General features: G+C 41.3%; 2 protein-coding genes and 1 long non-coding RNA gene across 5 annotated transcripts in view; 2 read left to right on the plus strand and 1 right to left on the minus strand.

The window, feature by feature from the left end:
- Positions 1-27,402, plus strand: part of LOC145425702 (uncharacterized) — a 260,683-nt gene that overhangs the window by 77,337 nt on the left and 155,944 nt on the right. The window lies entirely within an intron of this gene.
- On the plus strand, positions 13,150-15,108 carry LOC145425677 (uncharacterized). 2 transcript variants are annotated; one of them, XM_080298949.1, is made up of 5 exons: positions 13,150-13,874; positions 13,981-14,062; positions 14,154-14,216; positions 14,329-14,391; positions 14,508-15,108. In XM_080298949.1, the coding sequence occupies exons 1-5, from the start codon at positions 13,859-13,861 to the stop codon at positions 15,049-15,051; spliced, it is 768 nt and encodes a 255-aa protein (XP_080155075.1). In that variant the 5' UTR covers positions 13,150-13,858; the 3' UTR covers positions 15,052-15,108. The 2 variants fall into 2 exon arrangements, 1 of the variants encoding a protein (XP_080155075.1); XR_013906403.1 differs by having other exon boundaries at positions 13,154-13,874; positions 13,969-14,062; positions 14,508-15,099.
- On the minus strand, positions 15,245-19,486 carry LOC145425687 (uncharacterized). 2 transcript variants are annotated; one of them, XR_013906413.1, is made up of 6 exons: positions 18,616-19,486; positions 18,428-18,521; positions 18,274-18,336; positions 18,099-18,161; positions 17,816-17,982; positions 15,245-16,913 (listed from the first exon to the last, which is right to left on the minus strand). XR_013906413.1 is itself a non-coding variant. In XM_080298980.1 (6 exons), the coding sequence occupies exons 1-6, from the start codon at positions 18,629-18,631 to the stop codon at positions 16,777-16,779; spliced, it is 528 nt and encodes a 175-aa protein (XP_080155106.1). In that variant the 5' UTR covers positions 18,632-19,486; the 3' UTR covers positions 15,245-16,776. The 2 variants fall into 2 exon arrangements, 1 of the variants encoding a protein (XP_080155106.1); XM_080298980.1 differs by having other exon boundaries at positions 18,428-18,509.

The following is a 27,402-nucleotide window of genomic DNA, read 5'->3' on the forward strand; positions in this document are numbered from 1 at the left end:
CATCGTACGTATCATAAGTTTACCAGTCTCACAAATCGTCGTCATAAATACACATTCGTTAACCGTTTATTAATAGGACCTTTGAGCTCAACGGTAATTAATTAGCAGTGGAAATAATTTCTGGTAGCATTACAGAAATGTAGCAGTGACAACAATATTGTATGCTGTAATCGCACTGGGCAATTAGTGATACAAAACAACTGTTTTACCCTGTGAATAAAAGTATATGTTTTTGTCAGTGTACCATAATAACAGAAGCGAAACGCAATATTGTGTCAGGACAATTCACTATTTATGCACAATAAACACAATAAATAATGGAGCATAGCGCGACAATTTCTGTTCAGCGCCAGACTTGCTTGTAACCTATATCACCAATTATGTTATGAAAATGACGCATTAACTACAACAGAAGACTGACCTTTGTGTAAATGCTTGGAGCAGACTAACCTGTGAGCTGGAGGGTTCTGGGACGTTATATTTGGTCTTTGAATGGCTGCAATCCAGTCGCCTCTTTGTTACTTCGGAAACATGGCTCGAACAATTTCTCTTCAACGACGTAATCCGATAACAACCGATCTATTTACCCGTCGGCTTCCCGTGGCTGTCATGCGACCGGCTATTGCAGTTAATAATACAACAGCTTCTTGACATTTTTGTGTTTCTTTTTATCGCTGTGTGACTGATTTCAATTGAAAGGCTGTGTGCGCTAGTACCTCTTGCCACGAGTTCCCAGAATCCTTTGCGGTTTTACCCCTGAATGACGTCACATTTTCAATCTCTATATAATATGCATGTTAAATTTTATATTTGGGGTAAAATGTCAAGTCTTTTCAAGTAAACCGGTTCAAGTCCAATTCAAGTCCCAAGTCATTGGTGTAAAAGTCCAAGTCAAGTCACAAGTCTTAGAACATTTTTTCAAGTCAAGTCTAAAGTCATAAAATTAATGACTCGAGTCTGACTCGAGTCCAAGTCATGTGACTCGAGTCCACACCTCTGGAGATTACTTATTTTTGGAAGTGTTTACATACAATAAAGTCCTTTCAGTATACCACCATACAAAAGATGTTGTCCATTTTGTTCATAAAACAGTTTTACTCCCCTTCGGCAACTTATTCTTCATCATACTTTGTCCAGTATATCCACTATCTGTCCTCTGCACATGTTGAAACCATTTCAGTCTTGTCTCTCTAGCTACCCTATCTGAGCTGTTCCACTGATATATTAATCACACACACACACACACACACACACACACACACACACACACACACACACACACACACACACACACACACACAGTATCTCTTACATCTCTTGGTGAGATGTAAAATGATTCAAATCATTGTAGCTTCTGATGACAAGCAAGATGACCTGTCATGGTCCTGCCACATCAACTCCCTGGTTAAGAAAGCCCGTCAGCGTCTCTTCTTCCTCAGAAGACTTAGAGACTTCCATCTGCCACTGAAGGTGCTCAAGAACTTCTACTCCTGCACCATCGAGAGCGTCCTGACGGCAAACATCTGCACCTGGTTTGGGAACAGCACCAAGCAGGACAGACGAGATCTGCAAAGAGTGGTGCGCTCAGCCGAACGCATCATTCAATCAGAGCTCCCTGACCTGCTGTCCATCTACACCAAGCGGTGCAAGTCCAAAGCTAGGAAGATTATGATGGACCTCTCCCATCCCAACAATGGACTCTTCTCACTGTTGAGGTCTGGGAAGCGCTTCCGCTCCCTTAAGGCCAAAACGGAGAGAATGAGGAGGAGCTTCTTCCCCCAGGCTATTCGGGCCCTGAACCAGGTGTAGGACTGGACTCTCACACACATCACCACACGCACCACCACACATTTCCTATAATCCTATAATTCCTATAATTTATGATCTTTATAACCTTTATAATCTCTTCTGCTATTTGCACATTCTTTACTGTAAATTCCCAAGTTAATTTGTAAATTCTGTAGTAAACTGTAAATTGTAAATATTGTAAAACTTTTCTTCTGTCATTTAATGGTCGGGCATTGTACAGCTACAACCATTTCACCCCCATGTCATACTGTGTATGGTTGTGTGTGTGTGACAAATAAAATTTGAATTTGAATTTGAATTTGATGCCTGTGGTTAGCTTCTATCTGAAACCGGAAGGTCGCCGGTTCGATCCCTGGGCTCTCTGTCCTGGTCGTTGTGTCCTTGGGCAAGACACTTCAGCCTACTGGTGATGGCCAGAGGGGCCGATGGCGCAATATGGCAGCCTCGCTTCTGTCAATCTGCCCCAGGGCAGCTGTGGCAACAACCGTAGCTTGCCTCCACCAATGTGAGAATGAATGAATACTGGCATTGTAAAGCGCTTTGGGTGCCTTGAAAAGCACTATATAAATCCAATCCATATTATTATTCTACCTGTCTGCAATCTCCTATTACATTTTCAACCCTGACGTTTAATAAATGCACCTCTGCCACTGTGACGTATGACTGTTCTCCCCTGCTCCACATCAAAAAGTCTATGGAACGCCTTTATGATGATTGGGATAGTTCAAGGAAACTTTCCCCCTACTATTTGTGTGCTTTTCCTGATAGGAAAAGGAGCTAATTACAAAAAGTGCCTCAGGAAATCCTAAGAAGAAATCAAGGAAAAGAGGCTGTAGGGTTGGCATCCAGGTACATATTAGATGAGCCTCCAGATCAGAGATGAGTGGACTGGAGGTGTCCTGAATTTTGCTGCCAGTTACCCTTCCGGATGTAGTTGGAAACATGCACTCATAGCCACTGCAGCCTGGCCTTTTCTTTTGTGATGCTCTGGATTCTGTTGATTTGGGCCTTACCGCTGTGTCCTCATAGCTTGCATCGCAAAGCCAGTGCCTGGCCGTTTGGCTGGTTCCGTAGCACAGCTACACACACAGCTAAACACCTTGTCCGATCCACGTGATCGGACAAGGTGTTTGCTGTCACTCTCACTGAGACCAGCTGTTGTGAAATCTGTGCTACCAGTGTAACCCAGGTATTTTTTGAGTGTGGGATTTCTGATGATTTGGTAGTCATTGAACACACCACAGCCTTTCGTTCATCTGATGAGGTGCATGCTGCTCTCGTGCCCTCTGTGAGCTGGAATTTCGGGTACATTTGATATTTGAGTCGCTGTAAATAGTTTTAAAAAACCTTTATACTTGAAGTTAATGTTTTAATGTGTTGTTAGCAGTGTTGGGTAAGTTACTTTAAATTAGTAATTTAGTTATATTACTACTTACAGTACTTCTATCAAAAGTAACTCAGTTACTTCAAGTTACTCGTTACTTTCAAAGTAACTAGTTACTAGGGAGAGTAACTTTGGTTATACTCAGAATTCTCTTGTTAATGTGTTGCTTCTGTAACTGGATACCCAGCCAGACTGCCAGTCTTCTAGCTTGCTTACTTGCCACAAGTGCACTGTGCCACCTACCAATAGAAAGGAAAAAATAATGTGCATATTTCCACGCCACCATGATTCTAGCCTAAATTATAAAGCCTTTGAATGAAAATAAACAATGTTGTGACAGTGATGTACACTCTTTTGATGGTATATATGCATCAATCTATCAATCATTTGTTGTAAGATTCAGACAATTATTTTTTACAAGCTAGATATTTTAAATGAGAATAAGAAAGAACAGTATTTCTTTGTGCCCCACCTTTCCTGTTAATGCCCTACCTGGCCCTCCTTGCAAAACTTTGCTAGACCAGCTGTCAGCTACTTAGAAAAGGATCCTGGTGTTATTTGTCTCTCAGAAACAGTTCATAACTTCTCTTCAACTCATTCATGTCACCTAAAAGGTAAACCTGTTTCTCCATCACCTGTTCAGCTCTGATGATTCAGTAAGGACATCTCCTGGTTTCATCTTCATGTTTCCCTCTCACCAGATACCCAAACCGACATCATGACCAGCAGCTTTTACAGCTGTGACACCTATGCCCTAGATCATAGGTGTCAAACTCTGGCCCGCGGGCCAAATTTGGCCCGCAGCCTACTTACATTTGGCCCGCGAAGCCATACCAAATTACTATCAGAGCTGGCCTACTGGTATTATACAGCTAATATATATATTGTTTAGTATTAAGCTTTGCTTGTTCCATTCTACCATATACAAACTTATATCATTAAAAGATTATACTGACTACTAAGTACAATTTTCCTATTAACAAGGAGAGGGAGGGGGAGAGAATGAGAGAAGAAGAGGCAGCTTTGCAGCAAAGACAAAGAATAACTCCAGCTTTGTGCCTTTTTCATTGTAGCTGGAGTACGGGACAAACTGTTCCTTTTCACCTCAATAAGAAACACGTAATATTTTCTCTGAATACAAGACAATTCCGTTTTTTAGGGGATGGTTGGCAACTCTAATAATTAACCTTATGAACAAAATAAAGTTCAACATCAGTAACATCATAGCACCCACCCAGCTGTGTAGAAACTAGCTAGTACCCAGTACAAAAAAGTCAGCATAACGAAAAAACAAACTACACCTAAACTAGGTTTATATCTAACCCAGATAGACTGCAGGTCATAACTTCTTACCTGAAATTCAGTTCACCTGACACGCGGACCGGCGGCCGCCTTGGGTCTCTCCTTCTTCTCCTACCTCCCCTTTCCCTCATCCACATGCTGGCCTCCACCACTTGCTAATGTTACTGAATCTGTGGAAGCTCCGCGATAGCCACCACATGAAGTAACAAATAACGAATTACAACTATTTTCAGTTGTGGATGATAATGGGTTCAGAAACTTTATCCATGCAGGCCCATATGACAGAGAATGTGCGTCTTCTTTGTGTTTTTGTATTTTTTCATATTTATATCTAATTGTGTTGTGGTTTGCAGTGTTTTGTGTTGTTTCTGATCATCGGGCAGAAAGTGATTGCCGTCTGTGGGCGCACAGCTGCTTAAACCTGCAGCACCCAGATTACTTACGTACACAGCTACTTCTGTACAACTGATTCGGTACGGTGCAGTAAGCTGAAGACAGCTTCAACCGTCTGTTGAAAAATAGTAAAGCGACCACACTGCATTTTCTTGTTAGTAACGGGGTTGTAACGATAGAAGTTGTAATTAGTTATATTACTCGTTACTGAAAAAAAGTTAGTAACGCCGTTACTTGTAATGCCGTAATTCCCATAACTGACTATGACGGACAGCAAACTGCACCCAAGCTCAGCTGGGGTGGTAATATGGGGCTTGGTAGGGGTAGGGCAAGAGGCCGTGGTGGCTCGGTGGGTGTGAGGGAGGCACCTGGCACAGAGACTGTTATCAGCAGCAGCCTCAACAATACACTGGTCAGCTACAATGGGGCAGACGGTGACCCCAATACCAAGCACCTAATCCACACATGACACCACAATTGCCACGCTGGGAGGCCAGCTGGGATGGGTGGATGCAGTGACACACAGAGAGGCTGGGGAGACGGGGGAAAGGCAGACCCCTTACTCCCAATGACGGTGAATGGACTGACTCTGCCGTTCCTGGTTGATACAGGAGCCACATACTCCACCATTTGTGAGGCTCCAGGAGAGGCGCAATTATCTGGGGACGAAGTAACGCTGCTTGTCACAACGCCTTTAAAGACTGAAATTGTGAAAGTTGTGACGCACCCGTATGTGATTTCAGCACAGGTCCCAGTGGACATGTGTGGGGCTGATGGATTGACAGTGACATTGTGAGGTGGCACTCAGCTTCCATGCATCTCTACAGGAACCAGAGGTCAATGGCTGCTGTCTGAGGACACTGAGCAAACAGTTGACATCTGGGCCCGGCTTACTACGTCTGACGGCATCCTGGCTCATTTTCAGCTCTGGCGGGCCTAGATAATGGCCTTGGATGTCTACTCTCCTCCCATTGATCCATACCACGTGACTAGGGATGGGTACCGGTGTCCGGTGCCATGATGGCACCGGTTCTGACATAAACGGTAGTAACCAGACCGAAAAGCAGCGCACATTTCAGTGCTTTATTTCGGTGCCTTTTTTCCTGAGCTGTGATACACTTTAGATTCTAGCCAATCATTTTACGTTTCTGAGGATAGTAGGCGGGGCCAGGTACGTACATTCTTGTAGAGCAGAGCTACAGATTAAAAATGCCCAAGGCAAATCGGTCAAAAGTCTGGCTGTACTTCACAGCAAAATATGCAAACTCAGCAGCAACAAGTGCTTTAAGCTGATACTGTGATACTGTGAAAGGAGGTAACACCTCAAATCCGATGAAACACCTGGCAACGCATAGCGTTTGTTTCTTTTAAAGCCGAGAAATGCGCCGTATTTGATAGCTTGCTGCGTGACCTCACACCGAGCACATCTACTGCGGTTGTGGTGCCTGTTATCGGACCCGGAGTTAGCAACATTCCCCAAAAACACGAAGAGGAGAGTCCTGGCCCCTAGCCCTGCCAGTGTAGCAGAAATAATGATGGATGATGATACAGCAGCAGCTGTTCTTCTCTGCGTGAGTAGCTTAATGTTGTTCGTGTGTAATTTACATTGAGTAGGCTAACCACGTTATTAAATTAATGCATGTAAGGTGAACTAGCAAACACCTTCATAGTTACATGCAGCTGTCTTCTTGTTTGATGGCAGATACTCCCTTCACCCTGGCCAAAAAGGCTAAAATGACCAAAGAAAAAGTGGAAAACAGCTAAACTGAGAGGTTTTTGGACAAAGTTTGTGTTTTTTCCATTGTTTAAGCACTGCTTCCAGCCAAGAGTGATACCATATATGCCCCATAGCGGCAGAAAAGGCTAACATTGTTATCTTTTGACAAAAAAACAGCTGAACATGAGAGGTTTTTGGACCAATTTTGTGTTCCCACCACTAACACATGACCCTACACTGTGTTCACTGCATCATTCCATGTTTGGCTCTGATCACCACCTGCACTCATGTATATATCATGTATATATCTATCTACTTAGCACTTTTAATTCTTATTCTTATTTTTATTTTTCTATGACAGTATGTTTGCACTGAAGCACCGCAGCAATTTCCTAATGTTGTAAACCTGCTCAACATTTGGCAATAAAACTCTTTCTGATTCTGATTCTGATTCTGATTTAAGCACCGGTTTGAGCACCGTTTAAGCACCGGCACCGTTTCAAAAGTACCGGTTTGGCACCGGTATCAGATAAAACCTAAACGATACCCATCCCTACACGTGACCCTCTTTTATGACTGCGATAAAACTGAGTGGTATAAAGATCTGTTCTTTGAGTTTCTTGAAGGTAAATCTTGGGAGATTTGTTCTAGAGACATTTATGTGGGATCTCAGGGTGTAGATTTGGCGTCTACAATACCGTCACAGGTCTGAGGTGGAGGAGGGTATTGCGTAGACCATTGAAGATCTGTTGAAGGTGGGGGTATTCCTGTATGCGGCTAGGGTCAACTTACACAAATCACACAATGTACCTGGACGTGTGCTCAGAGCCTGTGCTGACCAGCTGATTGATGTCCTAGCAATCATCTTCAACATCTCCCTGAACCAAGCTTTTGTGCTGCATTGTTTAAAAACCACCACCATCAGACCTGTATCAAAGACAGCTACACCCTCAGAACTCAATGACTACCGACCAGAAGCATTTACTCCAATCATCATGAAGCGCTTTGAGGAGCTAGTCCTGAGTTACATCGAGAGCCAGCTCCCCCCCAAGCTGGACCCCCTACAGTTCATATACTACTCAACTGTTGACTGAGAATGCTGTTCATTGATTTCATCTTAGCATTCAACACCATCCCTCAACAGCTGATAAGCAAGCTGGACCTGCTCCAACTCAACACCAGTGTGGGAATAACGACGTTACAAGTAACGGCGTTACTTTTTTCAGTAACCAGTAATTGAACGAATTACTATTTCTATCGTTACAACGCTGTTACTGTTACTAACAAGAAAATGTGGTGCGGTCGCGTTACTATTTTTCAACAAACAGACGGTTGAAACTGTCTTCAGCCTTATTTCAGTTGCACGGAAGTATCAGTCTATATCTGCTGTAGACTGATATACTGTAGCTGTCTACATAAGTAATCTGGGCACTACAGCTTTAAGCAGCTGTGCGCGCTGCCGCGGATGGCAATCACTTTCTGGCACAACAGCTGGAGCTAAGGGGGTGAAACAATCGCATGAGTGCTGCTGTTTGACTGAGGAAGAATAAAGTAGTCATGGTAAGCATATCACATGACCACTTAAAGATTACAAAGCAACAAGGTGATATATACCAGTTTTAAAATTGTGTTGATAGGCCACGTAAAACCAGAGTCATGATAAACAATATATATGTGTTTTTTCCTGAATAGTTTCGCCACGTTTACTGTCTAAGGACAGTGCTTGCAAGCAAAACCAAAAAAGCCCATTCATGTTAGTGGAAAAATGCACCATGTCGACCAATCAAAAAATATGGCAACATGACATTTGGTTGTTTTGGAAGAGGGGGAAGTTTTTGGAGTGATGGCGAGAAAGAGAGAGAGTTTTGAGATGTGAGATTTGTGACGTTTAGCATGTTTGGAGTGTGTAGTTAATATGTTGTCTTGTGTAGTTATTGTGTAGTGTCGTGGATAGTTTTGTGTTGTGTGTCAGAACAATTCCTGGAGTGATACACCTCCTGCTGTCACACCTGCAGGTATCAGGCTTGTGATGTTCTCCTTCATAGTGGACAGAAATTTTTGGAGTGGCACAAATAATTTGTGTGCCATCTTATGGAATGCAGAGCAGCAGATTGTATGTAAATAGTTTGAAATAACAAAGGGTAAAAGGTAAATGGCTGCAAATAACTTTGTTGTTTGGAAAACTTGTGCATATGATTTTAAAATTGACAATTTATATTTGCATTTAAAGTTATGAAATGTGATTCATTAAGCATGTTTGTGGTTGTTACAGTAAAAAATATAACTTTTTCTACTTGGATTTTATGTTTTTTGTCTGATTTTAGATCAGTTGTGTTAAAACAGTATCTTGAATTGAAAACATAACTGTAAATTCAGACACGTGAGTTTGTGCTGAACAGAATGATTCCAAAAAAGTTAAAGTAAATAGTTTTTAAAGGTGAAATGTAGAGGCAAAATCAAAAGTAGTTAATAATGGCCAATTATACCCTGGACCCCAGAGGTTTACATGTTTTGGGTTTTTTTTTTAAGTAATGTAATAGTTACTTTTCAAGTAATTAATTACTTTTAGAATCTTGTAACTCAGTTACTAACTCAGTTACTTTTTGAAGAAGTAACTAGTAACTATAATTAATTACTTTTTCAATGTAACTTGCCCAACACTGCTGAACACCTTCACGTTCAACTGGATTCTGGAATTCCTCACTGAAAGATCCCAGACAGCACAGGTTGGAATACAATACTGTCAAGCCCAGTGCTCTTGACGCTGCTGACCCACGACTGTACCTCGAGTTCCAACACAAACCACCTTATCAAGTTTACACCACAGTGATGGGACTCATCAGGGACAATGATGATGCTGCATAAAGAGAGGAAGTGCAACAGCTGGCACTTTGGTGCAAGGATAGTAATCTTTTAATGTTGACAAAACAAAAGAACTGATTCTTGACTTTTGGAAGATGAAGGCTGTCCATCTCCCACTCAGAACTGCTGGTGTCACAGTAGAGAGAGTGAATAGCACCAAATTCCTCGGTTTTCACATCACAGAGGTGCCTGGGCCAGCAACACAAAATCAGTAACAAAAAGAGCCCAGCAGCGCCTACACTTCCTGAGATGACTGAAGAAAGTGCACCTCCCCAAACCCATCCTTAACACCTTCTACAGAGGCACCACAGAGACATCCTAACCAGTTGTGTCACAGCCTGTTATGGAAACTGCCGGAACAAACTAAGCAATTTTTACACAGACATTTTTGTTTTGACTTCATTTGGACAAAAGCTTTACATTGTTTTTTCTTTCAAGGAGAGAACTCAGATATAGATACAGAGTTTGTTTGGGTTTTTTTTGCTCGGCCCTGAAAATCTTAGAAATATCATATCTAATGAGATTCTTACTCTGAATGGCATTACCTTGGCCTCCAGTAACACTGTGAGAAACCTTGGAGTCATTTTTCACCAAGACATGTCCTTCAAAGCACATATTAAACAAATATGTAAGACTGCTTTCTTTCATTTGCATAACATCTCTAAAATGAAAAATATCCTGTCTCAGAGTGACGCCGAAAAACTAGTTCATCAAGGCCAACGAGGAAGATGAACTGGTTTTTCAGCGTCTTCTTGTTGGTCAATTGTGACAGCTAAAGAACCAAATGGGACAGGCAAAAAAAAAAAAAAAAAAAAAAAAAAAAACTAGTTCATGCATTTATTACTTCCAGGCTGGACTACTGTAATTCATTATTATCAGGATGTAAAAACTCGCTGAAAAGCCTTCAGTTAATCCAAAATGCTGCAGCAAGAGTCCTGACAGGGACTAGAAAGAGAGAGCATATTTCTCCTGTTTTGGCTTCCCTTCATTGGCTTCCTGTTAAATACAGAATTGAATTCAAAATCCTGCTCCTCACATACAAGGTCTTAAATAATCAGGCCCCATCTTATCTTAATGACCTTGTAGTACCATATCACCCTATTAGAGCACTTCGCTCTCGCTCTGCAGGCCTACTTGTTGTTCCTAGAGTATTTAAAAGTAGAATGGGAGGGAGAGCCTTCAGTTTTCAGGCCCTCTTCTGTGGAACCAGCTTCCAGTTTGGATTCGGGAGACAGACACTATCTCTACTTTCAAGATTAGGCTTAAAACTTTCCTTTTTGCTAAAGCATATAGTTAGGGCTGGACCAGGTGACCCTGAATCCTCCCTTAGTTATGCTGCAATAGATGTAGGCTGCCGGGGGATTCCCATGATGCATTGAGTTTTTCCTTTCCAGTCACCTTTCTCACTCACTATGTATTAATAGACCTCTCTGCATTGAATCATATCTGTTATTAACCTCTGTCTCTCTTCCACAGCAGGTCTTTATCCTGTCTTCCATCTCTCTCCCAACCGGTCGCACTCCCTGAGCCTGGTCCTGCCAGAGCTTTCTTCCTATTAAAAGGGAGTTTTTGTCTTCCCACTGTCGGCAAAGTGCTTGCTCATAGTAGTGATGGGATTTCCGGCTCTTTTTAGAGAACCGTCTCTTTCGGCTCCCAACCGGCTCTTCAGGTTGTTTTAATTAATTTATTATTATTATTATTATTGTCTTCATAAAGACACATTCGTTAACCGTTTATTAATAGGATCTTTGAGCTCAACGGTAATTAATTAGTAGTGGAAATAATTTCTGGTTCGCATTACATTACATTACATTACAAAACATTTTTTAATATTAAAATACGAACATTTGTAGCAAACAATTGACAAATTAGCCAGTTCCAATGTAAAACTTTCTCTGCCTGTTAAAAAAAGAAGATAATCTTCTCACAAACTGGTGTTTGATTTTGAAACAGGGAAAAAGTGGGGAAACAACTGAAAAGACTAACATTTGAATAAAACCTGAAAGCAAGTAAATACTTTCTATGCTGCCTTATGGTAAACTTTGGTAATATTGATCAAGAACAACACTGGCTGATGATGAAATACAGTCAGCTGGCATGGTGACACTGCCAGTGTTAACCTGCAGGGCTGGACTGGGACAGAAAATCTGGCATTTTCACTACAGACCGACCCACCAGGTAGTAAAGCCATAAAGACTTTGACTGAAAACAAACCCTGTTGTGACAGTGATGTACAGTCTTGTTGGTATATGTATGATTTCTATACATTTTACGTCAGATAAAAACTTTGGTTGTAAGATTTAGATAATTATTTAATAAAAGCTAGATATTTTAAATGAGAATAAGAAAGAAAAGTATTTCTTTGTGCCTTTCCCTGTTAATGCCCTACCTGGCCCCCTGGCGAAAGCCACTGCTTCATTTGAGTTTTGGACGAAATGGATTCTGGGATATTGCATTTCGTCATTTCAAGCTGATTGGAGACCAGAACAGCCAATCAGATATTTTTGCATCCAAGTCTGTAATTGGCTGGTTTTGTGGCACAAATATAACGGTGTACAGAAAGAGTTGAACGCGCACGGGCAGAAATGTTGAGAGCGCGAGCAACACATTGCGAGCGAGCGCAAATACAAAAACTGAGCGAGAGGGGCTGCTATCGTGTGTGTTTATGGATAATAGCAAACACTGAAATACATTTTTTGCACGCAGCAATGAATTATGTTCACTCAAATTCAGCTTTTCTTCGCTCAAAATAAATTTCTCCTCAAAATGCAACACTTGCACCTGCAAACTTTTTTTTACTTGCGCTCAAATTTTTTTTTACGTGCGCTCAGAATAGTGGCACAAAAATAACGTCATAGAAAGCTTGCTGAAGAACTCGAGTTTCTTCTCCCCCCTCCATGCTGTCAGACACTTGAAAGTGACCCGCACGTGCTTCTCAGCCAATCACAGCGGTACAGACACCCAGCCTTCCGGTTCCATTAAACTCCTTCCGTTTCCACTCTTTCATTCACATATATTATTCTCTTGCATACATATATTTTCTTCGGACATGTATGCATTATCTTCTTACATACATATATTATTTGTGAGATTAAATGCATATTGAATGCATGTTGTGAAAAAATCTCATGAGAACTGAAGCTGAAGTAATGATAATGAACAGTACTGAGTATTTAAAGCAGTTGGACTGCCCATTAAAGTTAAAGCAGTTGGACTGCTGAGAAAAGTTAGAGCAGTTGGACTGCTGAGTGAATTTAGTTTGATAGGGAATTGGTCATTTTGTGGGTTAAAGTCCCCATTGGTTTTAGGTTGGACCTGCGTCAGTCATACTCTTGTTTTGGGGTGTTGACTGTTGTTTCAAAGTATTATAAATTATTATAGAACGGCGGTTGGACCGTTAAGAAGCGCATAGCCCGGAGGTTACGCTCCCTCCTTCGCCCTGTCGGCGAACAGGGTTAGTTCAGTTTGGCTTAACTGTGGGGTACAGGGCATCCTGGAATAAGCTAGGAGTTAGAGGCTCCTTACCGTTTGGAACGGCATCTGCGCTTTTTTGGGCAGCAAAGGTTGGACCTTGGGTGTTGGACACTTTTAAATTCAGTTAGGGACTTTAGAGATGAGGCCAGAGTAGTAATACGATGGCACCTGTCCAAGATGGCGGCCAACCAAACCGGTTTGACCAGTTTCGTGTGTGTGCGCATGCGCGTTCAGGTGTGGAAATACCACAGGGGATCAGAGGGGTTATATGAGTTTATGTGTTTTTAACGGGGTTTTAATTTAATCAAACCATAGGGTTTTTAATTAAACTATTTTTATCACTTAGGTGTATCGCAACATTCAGTTATGCATGTGTTCTTAAAAGCAATTCTTTGTTTCTTGTTTCATTCTTGGCGGAGTGGAAGCTGTTTTGGTTCACAGTGCGCCTTAACAAAGAGGGTGTGCTCTAGTCAAAAGTGTTGGTAATAGTGTTTTAATCACACTAATTTTCTAAATCTGACAATGTCTCAGCTTGCAGTGAGGCATGCATTTTATTTTATAAATGGCACAAATGGGAATTTCCATGCGAACAAGGGCCCAGCCTATTGTTTAAAGTGGCCGGTATTGGCTCTTTTTGTAATTCCTCAACAAGGTAAATGGGGCAGGTGTACCAGTCGGGTGGCGACCCCGCCTATTGTCTGAAGTATCGGCTCCTTTGTAATTCCTTGAGAAGACAAAAGCCCTGAAGGGTCTCATTTAAATTGATTGGAGACATACCTTTTCTTTTTGGAAACACCCACCCTATATAAAAAAAACACGCTCAGAGCCCGAAACCCTGAGCCATTTACGCCTCAAGATTCGCTGCAGAGCACACCATTTTCTTTGCGATCATCAACACTAACATCGTTCTTTATAACATGGCCATCGTAAACGGTAAGTAAAACAAAACCTATTATTGGATTTTTAAAAAGTGTTATGTTAACATATTATAGGATATTCAAACTATTTTTTTTCCCTAAAACAAAAGCTTAATTTTTAGGAGTTCGGGAGAACGGCCCAGGGCCCTTTTCTTTAGAAACGGGCGCTTTTACAGCTGGAACTAGTCCTCTAACAGGCACAAGGTGTGTACAGCATTACTGGATTTTAAAACGTATGTATGTTTTAAACTAGCGATTGTTTTAAATTATGTAATAACGTTTTTGTTTGTTCCAGGGTTAACAAACTGAGCAGGAAAACATTCAGACACCGCGACCACAGAGCCCAACCTTACATCAGGTGTGTATACAACGGGATGTATAGTTGTGTATTATTTTTTCAAAAGAAAAAAAAATTAAAAAGAGGTTTAAACAATTACAAATGTTCTAAACTGACCGTTTTACACCTACAGAGCCACGCCAGAGAACCGGGTGTGTGGAGAAGCAGGACCATCCCGAATAACGCACACTACAAGGTAAGCATAGGCATATATAAATTAGATAAAAAGAGATAGAGAGGGAGACACGCTTATTCAGTTTGAAATGGGTACATGTATAATATGTTTTAACACATGTCTATCTATCTTCACAGACTGCAGAACAGCACCCCTCCTCATAATGATCAGGACACCGTACGATTCCAGACGTTTTTGGAATGTTTAAGCAGTATCGACCTCCCAGAACAACAAAAACCTGGAGCTTTGTGCAACAGTGGAGAGTCAGAACAGATCTTCATCAGCGAACCTGCAACACCCCCGAGTGAGTGGCTACCTCGCGATTTCTCTGATGTTTTTGAGTACAGTATATCAGATTTTGATCTAGTTCATATACCCACCACCCCAGAATGTGACAGAAATAGCATTGATTCACACATAGATTTCGAAGAAGGCGGCATAACAGACTCTCAAATATCACCGGCGTATGATGCTTACATGAAGCTTCCAGACGCTCAGCCTGCTGAACAGAGTCATATAGCTTCAATAGCTGATAAAGTATGTTTGATTGAAGCTAGACTCAATCAATACCACCAAGAAGCACAGGTACAAAGGCAACAGTTTACCAAATTCATAAACAAAGTGTGTAGTACATTAGACAACATCTGCTATGTTCTATTTAAACCCAGATTCCTTTTATAGTTTGCAGTGAAATTTCTTAAACCATTGTTTAATGGGACAGAAGTACAAGTCACTCTTTACTAACACACTGTAGATAAGTTTATTGCTGGACGACACAGCTAGCAGTCCCACACACTCTTTAGATTTTTGAAGTTTTGTGTGTGATGGTTTTGCCTCTCACACCTTACCCCTTTCTCCCAGTATCACAACAGTATGACTCCCAAAGTACGACTCAGTAAACAAACAAGGACTCTAAACTCAGAACAGAAAGATACAGTTGAAAGATTAGTGATATCTTTTATGATGCGTAATAAACTACACCCTCTTCTTCTCTGTATTTATGTTGTTTGTGTGCGTGCGTGCGTGCGTGCGTGTGTGTGTGTGTGTGAATGCCTTAGAAGTCAAAGTATACATTAGCCATACTTACAAAAACATTTTAAATTTCATTTAGAACTTAGATTCTAAGTTGTAAGCAGAAATCGTATGCTCAACCAGGAGTATGTTTCCCCACTTTCACAATGCTGAGGCATCAAATCCATGATCCAACAGATGGTTTGTCACATGTGGGCGAGAAGGGCAAGCCAACCCTTACTTACACAACCTCACACACTATAGATTTTTAAAGCTCTTGTGTACAACGGTTTAGCTAAAGATATAACTTCTACTTTTGATAAAGATCACTCCCTCTGCATATTTCTTAAGAAATGAAGTGTCTTTACTGGGATATTTATTGTCAAACTATGCGATTTTCCAAATGTGTGTGGAGTAAAATGTTGTGACCAAGAATCATTCAGGATTAACAACACAAACTGTTTTGATAGCAGAAACAGTCTGTCTTATAGTTCCCATACTTTACCGCTAGTTTTACAAACACATTCTTCTTCATATCGGTTTAATTGGTTTTTTATGAAACTGATTTTTAATAGTACAACCAAGGTCTAACTTTTCCTAGCTCCCCAGTATAAATGCAAGAATTTTGCAGACTTTATTGAAACTGTCACAATTTAACACTCAATGCCATAAACAGAGTTGATCCATGTTTCTATGGACAGTGTTTCATACATCAACAGCTCTGAAAATCACTTTTAAAGTAATGTAGAACATGATCTCTCTCACTCTCAGCGTCTCTAAAAAACCCAGCAAACTGACAATCACCTCTAAACAAGGGGTCAGTTTATAGGCTTTTTGTTTGTTTGTTTGTTTTGTTTTTTATCAGCCGCAACACCATGTAATGCATGGATGTTAGACTCTTTCACCAGACCATGTTGCTAGCCCAACCACCAGGCTCAGGGTCTCTGAACTCTAACCCTGGCTCTGGCTGCCAAATGTGCCTCTGACCCTCTTGTGCCTGTTCACCACCAGACTAAGTTTGTACTCTCACCTACTAACATTATTTTATTACAGGGCAATATTCAGCTAGATTACTACTTTGACTTTCTTACTTTGAGCACATTTCCGAGCCCATACATTATCAAACTTTTACTTGAGTATTTCTGACACCAGCTATACTTTTACTTAAGTAAAAAAAAAAATGCCTGCACTATCGGTGTAAAGCTGTCTTTAATTCTTTAACAGTTCATGCAACAATTATAAATTAAACCTGCACCACAGCTAACTCTTTTTCATAACCAATAACAGGTGTATTTCTTAGATCTACAGAAACAGCCAAAACACTCTGCTTGTATAATGCCATATTCTCTCCCAGCGTACCCTTGTCTCACAACAGGGTGATTCCCAAAGTACGACTCAATAAACAGAGACTCTAAAACCAGAACAGAAAGATAAAATTGGAAGATCAAAGATTAAGGTTTGTGTTTTTATAGCACAAAGTAAACTGTCCTCCTCCTCAGTGTGACGCAGGGGTGCAGAGTCCATCCTTCTCGCTGTTTTGAGATTAAAAAAAAAAAGGTTTTGGAGGAATGAGACGGCGGTCTTGTTTTAAAATAACAGAAGGTGGGGCGTGATCCTGAAGTGGGATGATCTTAAAGGGCGGGTAGGATATGTAGCGTTTGAAATGCAAAACGTCTCCTTATCAGCTGGAAATATTAAAGCCAGAACTTGCAACATGATACTTTTTATGATACAACATAAATACAGAGAAGAAGAGGGTGTAGTTTATTACGCATCATAAAAGATATCACTAATCTTTCAACTGTATCTTTCTGTTCTGAGTTTAGAGTCCTTGTTTGTTTACTGAGTCGTACTTTGGGAGTCATACTGTTGTGATACTGGGAGAAAGGGGTAAGGTGTGAGAGGCAAAACCATCACACACAAAACTTCAAAAATCTAAAGAGTGTGTGGGACTGCTAGCTGTGTCGTTCAGCAATAAACTTATCTACAGTGTGTTAGTAAAGAGTGACTTGTACTTCTGTCCCATTAAACAATGGTTTAAGAAATTTCACTGCAAACTATAAAAGGAATCTGGGTTTAAATAGAACATAGCAGATGTTGTCTAATGTACTACACACTTTGTTTATGAATTTGGTAAACTGTTGCCTTTGTACCTGTGCTTCTTGGTGGTATTGATTGAGTCTAGCTTCAATCAAACATACTTTATCAGCTATTGAAGCTATATGACTCTGTTCAGCAGGCTGAGCGTCTGGAAGCTTCATGTAAGCATCATACGCCGGTGATATTTGAGAGTCTGTTATGCCGCCTTCTTCGAAATCTATGTGTGAATCAACGCTATTTCTGACACATTCTGGGGGGGTGGGTATATGAACTAGATCAAAATCTGATATACTGTACTGAAAAACATCAGAGAAATCGCGAGGTAGCCACTCACTCGGGGGTGTTGCAGGTTCGCTGATGAAGATCTGTTCTGACTCTCCACTGTTGCACAAAGCTCCAGGTTTTTGTTGTTCTGGGAGGTCGATACTGCTTAAACATTCCAAAAACGTCTGGAATCGTACGGTGTCCTGATCATTATGAGGAGGGGTGCTGTTCTGCAGTCTGTGAAGATAGATAGACATGTGTTAAAACATTTTATACATGTACCCATTTCAAACTGAATAAGCGTGTCTCCCTCTCTATCTCTTTTTATCTAATTTATATATGCCTATGCTTACCTTGTAGTGTGCGTTATTCGGGATGGTCCTGCTTCTCCACACACCCGGTTCTCTGGCGTGGCTCTGTAGGTGTAAAACGGTCAGTTTAGAACATTTGTAATTGTTTAAACCTCTTTTTAATTTTTTTTTCTTTTGAAAAAATAATACACAACTATACATCCCGTTGTATACACACCTGATGTAAGGTTGGGCTCTGTGGTCGCGGTGTCTGAATGTTTTCCTGCTCAGTTTGTTAACCCTGGAACAAACAAAAACGTTATTACATAATTTAAAACAATCGCTAGTTTAAAACATACATACGTTTTAAAATCCAGTAATGCTGTACACACCTTGTGCCTGTTAGAGGACTAGTTCCAGCTGTAAAAGCGCCCGTTTCTAAAGAAAAGGGCCCTGGGCCGTTCTCCCGAACTCCTAAAAATTAAGCTTTTGTTTTAGGGAAAAAAAATAGTTTGAATATCCTATAATATGTTAACATAACACTTTTTAAAAATCCAATAATAGGTTTTGTTTTACTTACCGTTTACGATGGCCATGTTATAAAGAACGATGTTAGTGTTGATGATCGCAAAGAAAATGGTGTGCTCTGCAGCGAATCTTGAGGCGTAAATGGCTCAGGGTTTCGGGCTCTGAGCGTGTTTTTTTTATATAGGGTGGGTGTTTCCAAAAAGAAAAGGTATGTCTCCAATCAATTTAAATGAGACCCTTCAGGGCTTTTGTCTTCTCAAGGAATTACAAAGGAGCCGATACTTCAGACAATAGGCGGGGTCGCCACCCGACTGGTACACCTGCCCCATTTACCTTGTTGAGGAATTACAAAAAGAGCCAATACCGGCCACTTTAAACAATAGGCTGGGCCCTTGTTCGCATGGAAATTCCCATTTGTGCCATTTATAAAATAAAATGCATGCCTCACTGCAAGCTGAGACATTGTCAGATTTAGAAAATTAGTGTGATTAAAACACTATTACCAACACTTTTGACTAGAGCACACCCTCTTTGTTAAGGCGCACTGTGAACCAAAACAGCTTCCACTCCGCCAAGAATGAAACAAGAAACAAAGAATTGCTTTTAAGAACACATGCATAACTGAATGTTGCGATACACCTAAGTGATAAAAATAGTTTAATTAAAAACCCTATGGTTTGATTAAATTAAAACCCCGTTAAAAACACATAAACTCATATAACCCCTCTGATCCCCTGTGGTATTTCCACACCTGAACGCGCATGCGCACACACACGAAACTGGTCAAATCGGTTTGGTTGGCCGCCATCTTGGACTAGTGCCATCGTATTACTGAACGCGCATGCGCACACGCACGAAACCGGTCAAACCGGTTGTCAAACCGGTTTGGTTGGCCGCCATCTTGGACAGGTGCCATCGTATTACTACTGGCCAGAAACTGTTGGACAGATACTGGTTAATTGATCACAAAAAAGTTGGACTTTTTCGGTTGGACCGTTAACTTAAATTTGTCAAAATTAAAAAAAAAAGGCGCTAAATCTGTCAGGCCTTGCAGTGATTGTAAATATAAGACGTCTTTGTAATATAAAATAACAGAGCTTTGTGTGAGACTGTGTGTGACGTGCAGCTGCAGCGCTGCGAGCTATTTTTAGACTGTGTGTGAACATGCAAATGAGGTGGCTGCTGTGAAGCGCACAGAGGACTTTTGCTTCCTGTTTAGCGTGTTTTTGAGTTTTATAATTATGATTTGCAAACAATGATACATGCCTGTAATTAAAACGCTGATTTTGCTGATTATAATATTACAAATAAAGTTTTGAATGACTACGGTGAATGTTTGATGTTTGGCTGGGTTTTGATATAGAAGAGACAAATCGTGCATGATTTAGACCGGCACTTCAGTCGGGAGGGTAAGATTGAGTGATAAATACAGCTGTGATTTGTTTCAGTTTTGTGGTGTGAAGCAGGATTTATAAGATTTTTAAGTGACTCTTGGTTCAGTTCAATAATATAGGCAGTTACATTTGATTTACGGTTACGATTATTACTGGTTTTATAAGTTCATATTAATGGAGGATTGTGGAGACGTGAAGACAGCTTTGCAGCTGCTGGTGGTGAGTAGCTAATACTTATTTTCCACCCTGATTTACGAATAAATTCTTTACAAATCCTACCATATGAATTCATGGATTTTTTTTTCACATTCTGTCTCTCACAGTTGAAGTGTACCTCTGGTGCAAATTACTGACCTCTGTCATCATTTTAGGTGGGGGAACTTGCACAATTGGTTGCTGACTAAATACTTTTTTGCCCCACTGTATATAGCTTGATGTTTGCCTTGCACTCCTTTTACTCTGACCACAATGAGTAGGCGACTGACTGTTGAAGAGGTTCTGGTCCAGGTTTTGGACATGATGAAGAGGGTACTGAAATTGAAACAGAGATAGGGGCAGAGATAGATTTTGATCCAGACTTTGAGGACTCTGACCAATCAACAGATGGAGAGGCACCCGAAGAACAGACACCTGAGGAGACATTCCAGTCCAAGAGTGGACACTTGCTCTGGTCTTCATCCCCCCCAGGACAAAGGAAGTTGAAAGGAAGTATATATATATATATATATATATATATATATATATATATATATATATATATATATATATATATATATATATATATATAATGTTCCACCCCCCCCAATTTTTGCACATGTCGAGGAGCGTGTCAGGCTACATTTCACTGTGTGTTATACTTGTATAACTATGCATGTGACAAATAAAGAACCTTGAACCTTGAACAAGACCAGATTCCAGATAAAGAATTGCAAAACAGTCTGGCTCCTGGCATGCAAAATATAAAAAAAGAAATGTGTGACTTTAGTTGTGTGTGCACTAGAGTATCATGTAGTGTAGAACAGAAAGTATAAAACATTCACCCTAAAACTATTCGAATGTATTACTGTGTAAAACCAGTCAAGTGATACCAATAGATACACATATATTTGTACTATAATTTGACTTGAATGTTATTTAGAAAGTTCTGTGTGAAAGCAAGATGCCCAAGGGCTTAGCATGGTTTTCTGTTGCGTTTGAGTCTGCGTGCTTACAGCAACACCTCAGAGGAGAGAACTTTTTTAATTAGTTAACTGACTTGCAACTAAACTTTTGTCACTAGTGATCATTTTGGTGTCATATTTCAACACGTTCTCACTCCCAACTTGTCAAACGTGTGACGCATGGTCAGGCTCCTTCTGCTTCACTTATGGACGCGCAGGGTACCCCCCTCGCGTCGGGAATTGACGTGAAGGGTCCTCCGATTGAAGAGATTGCCGCGGAAGTGCCTGCTGTCGGTATATTTAGACATTTTCCAAATCACATTGTAGTGACGTATACAGAACACAATAAATTATATAATGTAAACAACTACCTGAAAAACAGGTAGAACGATACTTTTGTATCGTTTATTGCATTGTTACCACTAGTACCCCTGAGCAGTCATCCTGTTAAAGGAGGAACCAGTTAGAACCTGTTTTCAAAGTAGCTGAGCAGATTTAATCTCAAGTAAGCGATTAACTGTTTGTTCGTTTGTTCTTCAACTTAAAGAGCATTTAAGGACATCTTTTGAGTGTCCAGTTGAATTAATTCTACTGGCTCTCATGGTCATTTGTGATTATGGACATAATTTCGTGTTCATCCTGCTATTTAGGCAAGGCAAGGCAAGGCAAGTTTATTTGTATAGCACAATTCAACAGCAAGGTGATTCAAAGTGCTTTACAGAGACATTAGAAACAAAAACAAATAAAAAGCATGATTTAAAATAGATTAAAACAAGCAAATAAACTAACTAACTAATTAACAAACAAACAAACAAACAAACAAACAAACAAAACAGTATATAAAATCAAAACAGATAAAATCAGAACAGTAGATAAAATCAGTAGTTAATGTAAGTTTTGAAATTTAAGCTTAAAAGTGTGGATTTGGTGCTTTATTCAAATGCAGCTGAGAACAGGTGAGTCTTCAACCTGGATTTAAATAAACTGAGTGTTTCAGCTGATCTGAGGCTTTCTGGGAGTTTGTTCCAGATATAAGGAGCATAAAAGCTGAATGCAGCTTCTCCGTGTCTGGTTCTGACTCTGGGAACTGATAAAAGACCGGATCCAGATGACCTGAGGGATCTGGAAGGTTCATACTGGGTCAGGAGGTCATTGATGTATTTTGGTCCTAAACCATTCAGAGCTTTATAGACCAGCATCAGAACTTTAAAGTCTATCCTCTGACGGACAGGCAGCCAGTGTAAGGACCTCAGAGCTGGACTGATGTGGTCCACTTTTTTGGTCTTAGTGAGGACTCGAGCAGCAGAGTTCTGAATGAGCTGTAGTTGTCTGACTGATTTTTTAGGTAGACCTGTAAAGATGCTGTTACAGTAATCAAGCCTACTAAAGATGAATGCATGGACTAGTTTTTCCAGGTCCTGTTGAGACATCAGATCTTTTATCCTTGAAATATTCTTGAGGTGATAGTAAGCTGACTTTGTTATTGTCTTAATGTGTTTTTCTAAGTTTAGGTCTGCATCCATCACTACACCCAAATTTCTCGCCTGGTTTGTGGTTTTTAGATGTATAGATTGAAGTTCTCTGGTGACCTGTAATCGTTTTTCTTTGGCGCCAAAGTCTATTACCTCAGTTTTGTTTTTGTTTAGCTGGAGAAAATTGTGGCACAACCAGTCATTGATTTCCTCAATGCATTTACCAAGAGCCTGCACAGGGCCTTGGTCTCCTGGTGACATTGTGATATATATTTGTGTGTCATCTGCATAGCTGTGATAGTTTATTTTGTTGTTGTTTATAATCTGTGCCAGTGGGAGCATGTAGATGTTAAACAGAAGGGGTCCCAAGATGGAACCTTGGGGAACTCCACATGTGATACTTGTCTGCTCAGATGTGAAGTTACCTATTGATACAAAGTATTTCCTGTTTTCTAAGTATGTTTTGAACCAGTTTAGTACAGTTCCTGAAAGACCTGTCCAGTTCTCCAGTCGTTTGAGTAATATGTTGTGGTCAACTGTATCAAATGCTGCACTGAGATCCAGTAAAACTAAGACTGACATTTTTCCACTGTCTGTATTCAGACATATGTCATTAAACACTTTGGTCAGAGCGGTTTCAGTGCTGTGGTTCTGTCTAAAACCTGACTGGAAGGCATCGTAGCAATTATTCTGTTTTAAGAAGTAATTGAGCTGTTGAGAAACTGCTTTTTCAATGATCTTACTTAAAAATGGGAGATTTGAGATCGGCCTGTAGTTGTTCATTTGTGTCTTGTCAAGATTGTTCTTTTTCAGTATAGGTTTTATTACAGCAGTTTTTTAGATTCTGGAAACACACCTGATAATAAAGAAAAGTTGACGATCTGTAACAGGTCTGACTCTAAAGTCTTTGAGACCTTTTTGAAAAAACTTGTTGGCAGGACATCTAAACAGCAGGAGGAGGAGTTCAGTTGACCTAAGATGTCCTCCAGGTCTTTGCTGTTAATAGGTTTAAACTGTTTCATGGTATTTAAACAGTTTCTTGGTGGACACAGTACATATCCTGGATCTGCTGTTGATGTACCAATTGCTTGTCTAATTTTTTGGATTTTTTCTGTGAAGAATTTGGCAAAGTCATTGCAGGCCATGGTCGAATGAAGTTCAGCTGCCACTGACACAGGAGGGTTTGTTAGCCTGTCAACTGTAGAAAATAAGACCCGAGCATTATGGCTGTTTTTAGTGATGATGTCAGAGAAGTAGGACCTCCTTGCACTCCTCAGTTGTAAATTATAATTGTGAAGTTTCTCTTTATAAATGTCATAATGAACCTGGAGGTTTGTTTTTCTCCATCTGCGCTCAGCTTTCCTACACTCTCTTTTTTCATTTTTCACCAGTGTGGAGTTTCTCCATGGAGACTTTTTCCTTCCAGAGATAACCTTCACCTTAATGGGAGCAATAGTGTCCATTACATTTAACATGTTAGCATTGAAGCTATTGACGAGCTCATTGACTGACCCTCTGGACAGGTCAGGTGTTAATGGGAAGACCTGGTTAAAAATTGCACTACTGTGTTCAGTTATACACCGTTTTGTGATCACTGTTGTTGATATATTTGTGTGGGCTGAGATTTTACTTTCAAAGAAAACACAGTAATGATCAGACAGGCCCACATCAGACACAGTAACCTTTGAAATGCTCAGGCCTTTGGAGATCAGTAGGTCAAGAGTGTGTCCTCTATTATGTGTGGCCTCTGTTACATGCTGAGTCAGCCCAAAGTTGCCCAGAGTGTTACTCAGGTCTTTAGTCCCTTTGTCCTGAGGGTTGTCCACATGGATGTTAAAATCCCCAACAATAATTACACAGTCAAAATCAACACAGATCACAGACAGCAGTTCACCGAGGTCATTAAAAAAGTCTGTGCAGTATTTGGGAGGCCTGTAAACATTAAGAAACACAACTTTGGATGGGGCCTTCAGCTGTAAAGCCACATATTCAAAAGACTGAAAAATCCAGGAGATAGCTGCTTACATTGAAATGATTCATTAAATAAGACAGCAACCCCCCCTCCTCTCCTGCTCACCCTGGCCTCACTGATAAAACTGTAGTTAGGAGGGGTCGTCTCGATGAGAACAGCTCCACTGTTACTTTGGTCCAACCAAGTTTCAGTTAAAAACATAAAATCAAGGCTGTGCTCAGTGATTAAATCATTAATTAAAAATGTTTTCCCAGCTAAAGATCTAACGTTTAATAAAGCCAACTTAAGTGTTTTAGAGGCATTACTTGTCCTCTCGTGTTGAATCTGTTTTTCAATAGATTCGACACCACAGTGTCTGCTCCCACCCCCACAACCTCACCTGCAGTCAGCCTGGAATCCAGAGCCACACCACTGTGCCAGCCTCTCTCTTCACATGTTGCCTCCTGTGAGATTCCTGACACCCCTCCCCCACCCATCACCTTCACTCAATACCAGGTTGAGATGCAAATGAGGAGACTTCACTCAGGCAAGTCTGCTGGACCAGACGGAGTGAGTCCCCTTGTCCTCAAGGCCTGTGCCCCCCAGCTGTGTGGAGTCTTTCATAAACTGTTTATGCTGAGTCTGAGTCTGCAGAGGGTCCCGGTGATGTGGAAGACATCATGCCTCGTCCCTGTACCAAAGACGCCTCGTCCCAGTGGCCCCCAGGATTACAGGCCCGTGGCACTGACCTCCCACATCATGAAGACCCTGGAAAGGCTCATCCTGGACCAGCTGCGACCCATAGTAAGACCACATCTGGATCCCCTTCAGTTCGCTTATCAGCCTCGTCTCGGAACAGAGGACGCCATCATCTACCTGCTCAATCGTGTCTACACCCATCTGGACCAGCCGGCGAGCACTGTGAGGGTCATGTTTTTTGACTTTTCCAGTGCTTTCAACACCATCAGGCCGACCCTCCTGGGTGATAAGTTAGCAGCGATGCAGGTGGATGCTTCTCTGGTGTCCTGGATTGTTGATTACCTGACAGGAAGACCACAATATGTACGTCTCCCACAGTGTGTGTCTGACAAGGTGATCAGCAACACAGGGGCACCACAGGGGACTGTCCTCTCCCCCTTACTCTTCACCCTCTACACCACAGACTTCAGCCACTGCACAGAGACCTGCCATCTTCAGAAGTTTTCTGATGACTCTGCGGTGGTTGGATGCATCAGCAGGGATGATGAGACAGAGTACCGGGCTGTGGTCGACTCCTTTGTCACGTGGTGTGAGCAGAATCATCTGCAGCTCAACGTGGCAAAGACCAAGGAACTGATCGTGGACTTCAGGAAGACCAGGAAACACTTGACCCCTGTTTCAATCCAGGGGGTCAGTGTTGACATTGTGGAGGACTATAAATACCTTGGAGTACACATTGACAATAAACTGGACTGGGCTAAAAACACCACAGCACTTTACAGGAAGGGCCAGAGTCGTCTCTATTTTTTGAGGCGACTGAGGTCCTTCAACATCTGCCAGAAAATGCTGAGGATTTTCTATGAGTCTGTGGTGGCCAGTGCGATCCTCTATGCTGTTGCATGCTGGGGGAGCAGGCTGAGGGTCGCAGATGCCAACAGACTTAATAAACTGATCCGTAAGGCCAGCAATGTTGTGGGGATGGAGCTGGACTCCCTCAAGGTGGTGTCGGAGAGGCGGATGCTGTCCAAGATAAAGACAATGTTGGATAACACCTCCCACCCACTCCATGACATGTTGGTCAGTCACAGGAGCTCGTTCAGTGAGAGACTGAGATTACCGAAAAGCACCACTGAACGACACAGGAAATCATTCCTGCCTGTGGCCATCTCCCTGTACAACGCATCCACTTAACACACTGTTTGCTGCTACAACTACACATGTTTCTTTTCCAAATATTTATTTATAAGTGACTTATGTATGTATGTATGTATATATATGTATATATTGTACTATTCTTAGTTAGCGTATTGTCTGTCTTGTCTTAATGTTGGTTTAAAATGGAGCACTGTAACAAAAATAATTTCCCCCAGGGATCAATAAAGTATTCTGATTCTGATTCTGATTCTGATTCATCCTGACTGACACCCCCATCACCTCTGTGGACTCATTCCGCTTCCTGGGTACCACCATCACCCAGGACCTGAAGTGGGAGCCCACCATCACCTCCGTCATCAAGAAAGCCCAGCAGAGGATGTACTTCCTGAGGCAGCTGAAGAAATTCAACCTGCCAACACGGACGATGATGCAGTTCTACACTGCAATCATCGAGTCCATCCTCACCTCCTCCATCACCGTGTGGTACGCTGGAGCCACTATCAGGGACAAACAGAGACTGCAGCGTGTTGTGCGCTCTGCTGAGAAGGTGATTGGCTGCAGACTCCCATCTCTGCAGGACCTGTACACCTCCAGGACACTGCGGCGTGCAGCCCGGATCTCAGCTGACCCTTCTCACCCTGGACACAGTCTGTTTGACCTGCTCCCCTCAGGCAGGAGGCTCTGGTCCATTCGCACCAGAACCTCTCGCCATAAGAACAGTTTCTTCCCCTCTGCTGTTGGACACATGAACAATAACCATATGACTGTCCCCGCCACTAACACATGACCCCACGCTGTGTCACTGCATCATTTCATGTTTGGCACTGATCACCACCTGCACTCATGTATATATCTTTCTACGTAGCACTCATAATTCTTATTCTCATGTATATATCTCATGTATATCTCATGCACATATCTTTCTACATAGCACTTTTAATTCTTATTCTTACTTTTATTTTTTTTTCATGTCTATTTAAGTGCTATTTATGACACTATGTTTGCACT

This window comes from Astatotilapia calliptera, chromosome 3 (assembly GCF_964374335.1).
Source record: "Astatotilapia calliptera chromosome 3, fAstCal68.1, whole genome shotgun sequence".
In the NCBI taxonomy this organism is placed as follows: Eukaryota; Metazoa; Chordata; class Actinopteri; order Cichliformes; family Cichlidae; genus Astatotilapia; species Astatotilapia calliptera.